Here is a 12,157-nt window from a genome sequence, read left to right as displayed (position 1 = left end):
ATTCTGCCTTGACCATCATCTCTAAAGAAATGTAGTGGCTGAATAAATACAGCAACATGTATTTGGCCCAATTGGGAGATTAGTAAAAGCAAATGGGCAATTATAATCTCATGTATGTTCTTGTTAGCACTAGAATTACTTGCTATAATATGATATAGTACAGCAGTGGTTGTTCCTCTTCCAACAAAGTATCTATGTTGAGGTTCGATTTTCTTCATGTATTTCAAACAGTGTATCAAAAATAGGTTGAAGGCTGACTGACATTAAAGATTTGCAGACATCTAAAACGGTGCCTTTCTTCTGAACAAATTTGTTTTGGAAAGTATTGTTATTTTTCATAAAAATGTTATTTCTGTTAACACGTAATGAGTTTATTTTTTTTAACAAATTAATAAATATTTTTAAATCCTCAGTTTTAATTTTAAATCCAGTATTGACAGATGTAACTGATAAAAACAAAAGTTTTTTGACATCCTCTATAATTTTTTCAGAGTGTAAAGAAGTCCTATAAGGGTTTTTGGTAATACTATGCTAGAAAATGGAAATAAAATGAAATGTAATATTTTTCTCAACTGAATTAAAATGTTTTCTTCAAGGTTTTACAAAATAATGCAAAGTACCAAGTGGTACCCAAAAAGCTGACCATAGGCAAACGCCTAGCTCAATGTCTACATCCAGCATTACCAGGTGGAGTTCATCGGAAGGCACTTGAAACATATGAAATTATCTTCAAAATCATTGGACCTAAGCGACTTGCCAAAGATCTTTTTTTATATAGGTGAGAATAATTTTACTGTCTATTTGCATGTAAGTAAAAAGTATTTTTAGCTATTTTATGCTTTTTGCAGTAAAAGGTAAAAAATTGAAAAGTCCTTAATGATGAAAGTTTTCAGATGTCAGTCTTAAATATTTTGATAAATAAATACTTAAGAAAAATTTACAGTATTTCTTTCTTTCTTTTTTTTTTTTAAGATTTATTTATTTATTTAGGCTGTGCCAGACCTTAGTAGCAGCATGCAGGATCTTCATTGCGGCATTCAGGATCTTTTAGTTGCAGCATGCGTACTCTTAGTTGTGGCATGCGGACTTCTTAGTAGTGGCATGCGGACTCTTAGTTGCAGCATGCATGTGGGATCTAGTTCCCTGACCAGGGATCGAACCCAGGCCCCCTGCATTGGGAACGTGGAATCTTACCCACTGGACTACCAGGGAAGTCCCTAATATTTCTTAATACAAGAATTTTTTCCTTCTCAGATGTCATTTTTGAAAAGTTTATTTTTTTTCAAAATTGTTGAGACTACAGAACATTCTGTGTTTTTAAGCTAGAGAACTACCCTGAGAAAAAATAGATACCTTGATCTCTTAGCACCTTTCAACATAGTTGACCATTCTCTCCTTAAAATAGTCTTTTTCTCTTGCCTTCTGTTATACTTCATTCTCCAGTTTTGTTACTTTCTCAATCTCCTTTACCAGCCTTTTCTCCTTTCCCTAAACTCTACATATGGAGTTCCTTAAGGCTTGCTTAGTCCTGTACCTAATGTTTTCACTTTATATTCTCTCCTTGGGCATGCTTATCCAAGCCATGATTTATCTTTTATGTGCAGACTCCCAACTTGGTATCACTAGTGCTGACTTCTGCTTTAAACTCCTGGCTTACTCGCCACCTCAGTGTGGATCTTTAAAGGCAGCTGAAGCTCAACCTGCTCCAAACTAACCTCACCTTCTCCCATAAACCTGGCCATCTGCAGTGCACTAAAGCTCAGTAAATGGCACCACCATCCATCCATTTACACCTGAAATCTCAGACTTACACTTGACATCTTGTTTTCTTTGCCCATATTCTCCTTCCTCTCATGAATATTCTGTCACTAAGAGTTCTATCTCATGGTGGTTAAGAGCAGAGGCAGTGGAGTCAGACAATTCATATTTACAGCTAACTGGCTCTGTGATCTTGAGCCATTTTCTTCACCTCTCTCTGTATGTATTCTCATCTGCAAAAATGGGAATAAGATGATCAATTTCATAGTATTGTTAACAGAATTAAGAGAGTTAATATATGTAAAGTGCTTAGAACAAAGTACAGCATGTAATAAGTACTCAATAAATGTTAGCCATTGTTCCATGTTCCAAATACATCTACCTCTCTCTACCCTTGCTGGCAACATCCTCACTAAGTAAGCATTATCTCTAGCCTGGTCTTTGTTACTGGCCTCCGAATATTCATATAACATCTGTTCTTATTCTCTTACACCCTTTTCTCCACATAGTATCAGAGTAAACTTTTTAATACATTGAATAGGTAATGTCATTCCTCTGTTAAAAACCTCCATTGACTTCCTCCTGTCGCTTAAAAACAGAATTCAAAGCCCTTACTATGGCTTTTAAGGCTTTATATACTTTGGCCCAGTCTGTGTCAGTGACCTCTTAACTCCTGCCACTTTCTACCCAGTTTACTCCATTCTGACAACATAGGTCTCTGCTTATTCTTCCTCATTCTCTTTGTTTTCCTCACTCTGTAATGCTTTAATCCAGGTCTCTGATCGAATATCAGCTCATAGAAGTCTGCGTATTTACTTCTACATCTTTGTCATTAGTACTCTGCAGTTTTACTGTGATGTATTTAGAGGTAGATATCTTTTTCTTTATCCTGGTTGGAATTCATTGGGATTTTAAAATCTGTAAATCAATACCTTTCATCAATTCTGGAGTCTCTTTAAATTGACTTTACTCCATGTATTCTCTCTTCCTTTTTTGGAACTATGATTAAACATATGTTAGAACTTTTCATTCTGGCTTCCCCATATGCCAGATAAGCCCCATATCTGGCTTTTTAATATGATACAGTACACAGAGGGGTTACTAAGAAGGCTAGACATGTAGTTTGAGCAGCGTAAAATATTAAATGGATATGTAAAGTAAACTTTTGATAATACAAACCCAGACTTCAGGCTAGAGAGATTTTAGAGCAGTTAGTATTCAGGTGGCAGTTGAAGCCAAGAGAATGATTGAGATCACCCAGTACGTTGTGAATAATAAGGAGGGTAAAGGAATGAGACCATTCTGTGAATACTTAGGAGTCACATTATTTAAAGAGCAGGTGGAGGAAAGTAGTCATTGAAAAGGAACAAGAAGAATCAGAGATAGAAAATGTACCAGGAGACAGAGCTCACCTGAAGCCAAAAGGGGAAAGAATTTCAAGAGAAAGTTGTGGTGAATAGTATCAAATATTACTGGCACATGAAACAGTAGGGACTGAAAATAGACCATCAAATCTGGCGATTAGTAGACATTGGTGACAGTATGGAGAACAGCTTCAGTAGAGCAGGTAGAAGTGTCACGATTGAAGATCAGATGGGAGGTGATAAATTGGGAGGAGTGCTTTTTTTTTCCCCCCAAAAGTTGAAGTAGGAAGGCAGCTTCAAGCCAGGAGGTAGTTAAGATAAAGGTTTGGGGATTTTGTTGTTGTAATTTGTTCTCTTTTTAGAGTCATAGGAAAGATTTAAGCACAATTGTCAGTGGAGGAAGAAAGAAATTACAGGAAAGAAAAAGGATGGTAGATAAAGCAGGGCCCTGGCAAAAGGAGACGTTGGGCCCTGGGGCAAGGTAGCTTTGAAGAGGTTACTACTGTAGCTTTAAGTCACACTGTACTACCTAAAATTGAAGGCGGGAAAATGGCGAGCTGAGGGAATTCCCACTAGATGACCTCTGTTTTCTGTATAAAGTAGGAGCAAGACAGATTCTTAATTCATTTGTTAAGCACTTTGCAAGTGCAGGACTTGGTGTTAAGGATTTAGGATACAGAAATAAAAAGAGAGTCATGGTCTCTTGCTTTCTGATATTACAGAATTATCTACTAGAATTTCTCTTTTTTCCCCCAGTTTTATTGGTAAATAATTGACATTCCTCACTGTGTAAGTTTAAGGTGTACAGCATGATGGTTTGATTTACATATACTGTGAAATGATTACCACAATAGGTTCAGCTAATATCATCTTTTCATATAGATACAATAAAAAGAAAGGAAAGAAGAAAAGAATAAAGGAAAAAAAATTTCTCCTTATGATGAGCACTCTTGGGATTTACTCTGTTACAACTTTCCTGTATATCATATAGCAGTGTTAACTGTAGTCATCATGTTTTACATTACATTCTTAGTACTCAATTATCTTATAACTGGAAGTTGGTACCTTTTGACCTCCTTCTTCTAATTCCCCCTTCCTCTACCATTGGCTCTTGTAACCACAAATTTGATCTCTTTTTCTATGAGTTAGGGTGTTTTTTTGTTTTGGTTTGGTTTGTTTTAAGATTCTACCTATAAGTGAGATCATACGGTATGTCTTTTTCTGTCTGACTTATCTCAGTATAATACCTTAAAGATGCATCCATGTGGTTGCAAATGGTAGGATTTCCTCATTTTTATGGCTGAATAATATTCCGTGTGTGTGTGTGTGTGTGTGTGTGTGTGTGTGTGTGTGTGTATACACACACACACAACTTCTTTATTCATCCATCAGTGGACACCTAGGTTGTTTCCATGTCTTGGCTATTGTAAATAATGCTTCTATGAACATGGGGATTCTTTTTGAGTTAGTGTTTTTTTTACCTTTGAATATATTCCCAGAATTGGAATTTTTAATTTTTTGAGGAATCTCCATACTGTTTTCTATAGTGACTGTACCAATTTGCAGCCCCTCCAGCAGTGCACAGGGGTTCCCTTGTCTCCACATCCACACCAGCATTTGTTATATCTTGTCTTTTTGATGATGGCCCTTCTGCCAGGCATGAGATGTTATCTCACTGTGGTTTTAATATGCATTTCCCTGTTGACTAGTGATGTTGAGCATCTTTTCATGTATCTGTTGACCATTCATGTATCTTCTTTCGAGAAAAGTCTATTTAGGTCCTTTGCCCATTTTGTAATTAGGTTATTTGTTTGCTATTGAGTTGTACAAGTTCTTTATGTGTTTTAGATATTAACCCTTTATCAGATATATGGTTTGCAAATTTTTTTTCCCATTCTGTAGGTTGTCTTTTTACTTTGTTGATGTTTCCTTCTGCTGCCGCAAGGAATAGCATTACTTTTTTTTTTTTTTTTTGGCTGCACTGTGTGGCATGCAAGATCTTAGTTCCCCGACCAGGGATCGGACCCTTGCCCCCCGCAGTGGAAGCGCAGAGTCTTAACCACTGGACCGCCAGGGAAGTCCCTAGCATTACTTATTATTATCACAGCAATAGAATTACTTACTGTTAGTAAAAACAGAATTACTTATTAGAATAAGTGTTAGGTTCTATGGGAACATCAAATAGGGAGCCTAAGCTAGTCTAATTAGGAGACAGTCTCCTCAAGGAAACAGCTTAGGCTGAGTTCCTGAGTCCTAGGAATCATCCAGACAACAAGGAGGTTGTAAGTAAGGGAGCAGGAATTGTATCTTTCAGAGCAGCATGTGCGAAGGCCTGCTTGCTAACGAGGGTGTGGAAAGTTCTAAAATGAACTTGAGAGGAATTCTTCAGTGTAGCTGGAGCAGAGGGTGCAGGAGTGATATTGGTGAGCATACATTGTCTCTATAGAGGTATGTAGTAGCAAGATGTTAAAAGCCACATTAAGCATTTAGACTATATCTTAAAGGCAGCAGGAAACCAGTGAAAGGTTTTATTGAGAACAGCTGCTTCAGGGCTATCCTGAAGCAGTACTTGGTAAGACATGATGATTGAGAGATGATGATTGAGATACCTTGGTGGTCTCTTCTAAGGAGCTATCTGATGGAGATGGAGAGAATTTATTATATTCAAAAAATATCTAGGAGGATGGCTTGGAGAGAAAACTTGGTAATTGATTCCGATTTAAAGTAGATTTTTTTTAAAAGGGTCAAGAGTCACTCTAAGATGTATAGCCTTTGGTCAACCAGATGGATGCTGATGCCATATTTTGAAATGGAAATTACAGGGGAAGGATCAGGATTTGGGGCAGGGGGAGGGAGGGAACTCTGTTTATGAATTGTGAAATTTGAAGGCCTTGTGAAACAGCTAGGTGGCCACTGGGTTTATGAGTATGAAGCTCAGGTGAGAGACCTAGGTTGGTTTAATGGATTTAGAAGGCATCACTATACAGGATACCATTTTAAGCTGAGCAGTATAACATTATTTCATTTTTAAAAGATTTATACACACATGTTGGTACATATGAATTAATATTTTATAGTTATTTTATCCCCCACTTTTATTTTTATAAAACAGTTCTGGACTATTTCCTCTTCTTGCAAATGCTGCCATGTCGGTGAAACCAACATTGCTAAGTTTGTATGAGATATATTATCTGCCTTTGGGTAAAACACTGAAGCCTGGTCTACAAGGATTGCTAACTGGTATTCTTCCTGGCTTAGAAGAAGGATCAGAGTACTATGAGAGGTAAGATAGTACTGTTATTGCTGCAGCTAAGTAATCAAAGTCATGGATTTGTCAGCAAGCATCCTTAAATCAGTAATATTAGCATCACAAAAACTAATTATTCTTGACACGTCAGTATATCACCTGAAGATTTTTATAGCAAAAAAATTAGTGTGTCTAGTTTGTGTATCACACTGAAAATTTAGCTGAGTAATAAGAGCACAGACTTGGAAGGTAGATGGACTGGGTTCAAATCCTAGTTTGACAGACACTGTGTGAGCTTAGGAAAGCTTTTTCAACATTTCTGAACTTTATTGAGTTTTCTTGTATATAAAGAAGCATAACCTATTTCATTGTGTTACTATAATATTTCAATATCACTTAGTCTAGTGCCTAGCACATAAAAATCACTCAAAAATTTGTGACCCATAATTTAAAATAATAGTACAATAGATAGGACATTTAAATTAATAAAATGAATGGGAAATTGGGCCATGTACCATCAATTTTTAAATTGTTAATGGTGGAAAATAGCCTAGCACCAACCTATTGACATGATACTCTTGATATTTTAACTCTTCGAAGAAAATGATTTGATCTGTTTTGGAGCCTATCATTTCTTTGGAAGTTAATAGTGGTAGACAATGCAGGGTAACGTTAAGTATCTTTAATCTCTGTTACTGATATTCTTACCAAAAAGGAAATTATGAATTAAGGTGGCAGAAAAAGAAAATGCCAAACTTTCTTTACGAGTACACATGATTTAAATTTAAATAATTTATTCCAGTGCATTGACCAGCTACCCTTTTATTATATTTCATCTGCTCCCATAATGCTGTAAGAATCTAATCCTGAAAATATTGGATTACTCTTATAAGCTACTTTGAGAAAAAATACTTTAGTCCTCAAAACTTATCATTTACTTTTATTAACTTTTTTACTTACTTGCTTACAAGTTTAGAAACACAATATGAGATTATTTTATTAAGTTTATAAATCAGTCTTGTTTTAAATTGTTTTATTAATTCTCCTAAGGGAAGCATACAATGAATACCATTTCATAAATCTGCTAGTTATAATTAAAAATTTAACGTAGAAATTGAATAATGGTCTTTATGACTGTGGTATCTCTATGATTTAATCTTGTTATGTGCCTTAGTCTTTTGGGCTGTTGTAACAAAATACCACAGACTGGGTAGAAATTTATTTTCAGAAATTTAGAAATATTCAGAAATGCAAAAATTCAGAAATTTATTTCTCACAGTTCTTGAGGCTGGGAGTCCAAAATCAAGGTGCCAACATGACCATGCTCTGGTGAGAGCCTTCTGCCTGGTTCATAGCTGGAGCCTTTTCCCTATATCCTCATCTACTGGAAGGGACTTTGGAGCTCTGTTGGTATTTCTTTCATAAGAACACTAATCTCATTCATGAGAGCTCTACCCTCATGACTTAAGCACCTCCCAAAGGTTCCACATTCTAATACCATCACTTTGGGGGATCAGGGTTTTAATGTATAAATTTTCAGGGGGCATAAACATTCAGACCATAGCAATATGTTTTGCCAGTTATTTCACACAAGTTCTATAAAATGATATGAAAACATGTTCTTTTAATGCATAGTTAAATTGAGGCTAGAAGGGATTACAGTGTTAGTATTAAATCACATAGTAAGTTAACAGTAGAACTCATCATCAGATTCTCTTGATTCTGAATCTGCTTTATAGCAATGTAATAATTTTTGTGTATTGCATTGTTTATCTTATGTTTAAAACAAATGAAAGGTAATTCTTTAAATGCAGTTCTTAATAGAGCAATAATGCATCTCTGATTTTGTCATAGGATAATTCATTGAAATAGTGAATTACATAATGTGATTTCAAAGCGAAGGAAATATTTGGAAATAGCCTTTAAAATTTTGTAGAAAATCAACAGAAGATATGTTCTGCTATAGGATTATTATTAACTATAATGTATGTGGGTTTAACAACCCACTGAGGCAGATGGGACTTGTGGTGGTGTTTTTGTTGTTATCTTCATTTTACGGTTGAGGAAACTGAACTGAAGAAACACTAAGTGATTTCCCCAGATTACACAGCTAGTAATTGGGAGAGCCAGGACTTACACCCCAGTTCTCTGACTCTGACGTGTATGCTTCTTCCCATCTATGGAACATATGACTACGGCAGGGATGCTTTCATACATTCTGGGAGAGGATAATGATTTGTGTTTAACATCGTGAAACTAAATATTTCCCTTTTTCAACCACTTTATTTTGTACCTCAGAACAAACACATTATTGGAAAAGGTTGCTACTGCAGTGGACCAGTCGGCATTCTACAGTGCCCTCTGGGGTAGCCTTCTAACCAGTCCTGCTGTGCGTTTACCTGGAATCACGTATGTTCTTGCCCATTTGAACAGGAAGCTTTCCATGGAAGATCAGCTTTATATAATTGGCAGTGATATCGAGCTAATGGTAGGTATACATGTGGTTGCTCATTTAACTCATACTTCTTTATAGCCAGACACAAAATTCCAGATATTGAGAATCGTGCCACGAATGAAGTTCCTGTTTTCATGGAGCTTACATTTTTCATCAAGGAAACTTAAAGACCAAAATAGTTGCTAATTATTCTTTTGAAAACCTACAAAGTTTTTTCATGGAAAAGGAATTGTTATTTATATGTTATCTTTATTATCTGTTATTCAAGCAAATAAATGGTCTTTATTACCATCTTGCTAACTGATTAGACCATTGTTAACATAGCCACATTCATTATATTATCTCGAAGTGTACCTTCTGTTGGATCATAGATTTCTTTATAGGAAAGACAGATTTTAGACAAAGTGATAGCCAGATTCTGTATGGGATTTATGCAAAATGATGTATTACTAAAGCAGATAGTGAAAGATAGTTGAAAAAAATCACATTGATTGTTTGCTTATACTTTTTAATTTCAAGGTTAAGAACAGAAGGAAACCTTTTATCTCTGTAGAGTGCTGTACTCTTAAAATGAGCAAGGAGTGAAAAACAAAGAATCCCTTAAGGGTCATTTTGAAATGTTTAAAAATAAAGGTTGTGATTAATCATCCTTTACTTTTTCCCCACATGATTATGAAATGACAGATTTTTATGCAGATTTTTGGTTATATGTATTAAAGTGTAATTAACATACACTGAAATTAACTCGTGTACAGTTGTATGAATTTGACAGATACATACAGTCATTTGTCAAATTCATACATACTATACATACTATAGTATACTATACATACTGTATACATATATACATACTATAAAATCAAGATAGAGAACATTTACATCACCCCAAAAAGTTCTTTTCTGTCCCTTCGTAGTCACTCTCATTCCCTACACTCCCAAGTCCTTGTAAACACTGATCTATTTTCTATTCCTGTAGATTGTGCTTTTTGCAGAATGTTACATAATAGAATCATGCAGTGTTAGCTGTTGTCTGGTTTCTTTCACTTTGTACAACGTGTTTGAGAATCATCCATGTTTTTGCATGTATCAATAGTTTGTTTTTTTATATTGCTATGTAGTATTGTATGAATATACCATGGTTTGTTTATTCATTCACTGATTAATGAACGTTTGAGTTCTTTCCAGTTTGGGGCAGTTATGAATAAAACTAATACAAACATTTGCATACAGTTATTTATATAGACATATGTTCTTTTTTTTTTTCCATTTACAACTATTTCTCTTTTTTTCATATTTATTTATTTGGCTGCGTTAGGTCTTGGTTGTGGCACACACAATCTTTTGTTGTGGCGCACAGGCTTCTCTCCAGCTGTGACACTCAGGCTCTAGAGCGCATGGGCTCAATAGTTGCAGGGTGTGGTCTCTCTAGTTGTGGTGCACGGGCTCCAGAGCACGTGGGCTCAGTAGTTGAGGCATGCAGGCTCTCTAGGTGTGGCGCATAGGCTCTAGAGGCTGCAGGCTTAGTTACCCCGCAGCATGTAGGATCTTAGTTCCCCGACCAGGGATCGAACCCGCATCCCCTGCATTGGAAGGCAGATTCTTAACCACTGGACCACCAGGGAAGTCCCTCTTTTTTTTTAATTTTTATTTTATATTGGAATATAGTTGATTTATAATGTTAGTCTCAAGTGCACAGCAACATGATTCAGTTATACATATACATATATCTGTTCTTTTTCAAATTCTTTTCCCATTTAGATTTTTTTTTTTTTTTTTTTTCCGGTACGCAGGCCTCTCACTGCTGTGGCCTCTCCCGTTGTGGAGCACAGGCTCAGCGGCCATGGCTCAGGGGCCCAGCCTCTCTGTGGCATGTGGGATCTTCCTGGACTGGGGCACGAACCCGTGTCCCCTACATCGGCAGGTGGACTCTCAACCACTGCGCCACCAGGGAAGCCCTCCCATTTAGATTATTACAGAATCTTGAGTAGAGTTCCCTGTGCTATACAGTAGGTCTTTGTTGGTTATCTGTTTTAAATACAGTAGTGTGTATATGTTAATCCCAACCTCTTAATTTATCTCTTCCCCCCACCTTCCCCCTTTGGTAACCATAAGTTTGTTTTTTAAGTCTGTGAGTCTATTTCTGTTTTGTAAATAAGTTCATTTGTATCATTTTTTTAAGATTCCTTATATAAGCAATATCATATGATACTTGTCTTTCTCTGTCTGACTTACTTCACTTAGTATGATAATCTCTGTGTCCATCCATGTTGCTGCAAATGGCATTAGTATGATAATCTCTATGTCCATCCATGTTGCTGCAAATGGCATCATTCTCTTTAATGGCTGAGTAATATTCCATTGTATATATGTACCACATCTTCTTTATCCAGACATATATTCTTATTTCTTGGGAAAATACATAGGAATGGGATTCCTGCTTTATAAGGTAAATATATGTTTAACTTTTTTTATAACAGCTTTATTGAGATATAATTCACATACCATGAAATTTATCCTTTTGAATTGAACAGTTCAGTGGTTTTTAGTATATTCACAAAGTTGTACAACTATCACCACTAATTTGAGAACATTTTCGTCACCCCAGAAAGAAACCCCATCTGTACCCATTAATCACATCACATTTTCCCTCACTCCTGTCCCTAGCAACCACTGTCTATTTTCTGTTTCTATAGATTTGCCTATTCTGGACATTTCATATAAATAAAATACATGATATGTAGTCTTTTATGAATAGCTTCCTTCACTTACCATAATATTTTCAAGATTTGTTCATATTGAAACATGTACTTCATTCCTTTTAATAGCTGATTGATATTCTACTGTTTGGATATAGCACATTTTATTTATCCATCATTCAGTTGATTACAGTTTGGGTTACTTCTCCTTTTTGGCTCTTAAGGAATAATTCTTTATGAACATTCATGCATAAGTTTTTGTGTAGACATAAGTTTTTGTATCTTCTAGGTATACACCTAACAGTGGGATTACTGGGTCATATGGTAACTGTGTTTAACTTTTTGAGGAACTGGCAAACTGTTTTCCAAAGTTACTGTACCGATTTACATTCCAATTAGCAATATACGAGGGTTCCCTTTTCTCTACATCCATTTCAATACTTGTTACTGTCTGTCTTTTTTATTATAGCCATCCTAATGGGTTTGAAGTGTTATCTCATTGTGGTTTTGATTTGCATTTCCCTAATGATTAATGATGTTGAACATATTTGTGGTTATTGGCCATCTTTAACTCTTTGGAGAAATGTCTGTTCAAATTCTTTGCCCATTATTTAAATTGGTTTATTTCTCTTTTTGT

The 12,157-nt window shown here is 35.7% G+C and overlaps 1 protein-coding gene across 7 annotated transcripts in view; it reads left to right on the top strand.

Annotated features, from left to right (window-relative positions):
* DOP1A (DOP1 leucine zipper like protein A) overlaps positions 1-12,157 on the top strand; it is a 109,424-nt gene that overhangs the window by 26,093 nt on the left and 71,174 nt on the right. For all 7 annotated transcript variants that reach the window (XR_010933829.1, XM_067702676.1, XM_067702673.1 and 4 more), the window contains exons 3-5: positions 597-778; positions 6,235-6,405; positions 8,668-8,861. Coding sequence is in view for 6 of the 7 variants with exons in the window: in XM_067702676.1 (XP_067558777.1) it covers positions 597-778; positions 6,235-6,405; positions 8,668-8,861 (547 nt within the window). In the remaining variant the exon portion in view is untranslated. The remainder of the gene's footprint in view (positions 1-596; positions 779-6,234; positions 6,406-8,667; positions 8,862-12,157) is intronic.

This window comes from Pseudorca crassidens, chromosome 13 (assembly GCF_039906515.1).
Source record: "Pseudorca crassidens isolate mPseCra1 chromosome 13, mPseCra1.hap1, whole genome shotgun sequence".
Classification (NCBI taxonomy): Eukaryota; Metazoa; Chordata; class Mammalia; order Artiodactyla; family Delphinidae; genus Pseudorca; species Pseudorca crassidens.
The sequence above is the reverse complement of the archived record's forward strand: the minus strand, read 5'-3'. Positions and strand labels throughout refer to the sequence as shown.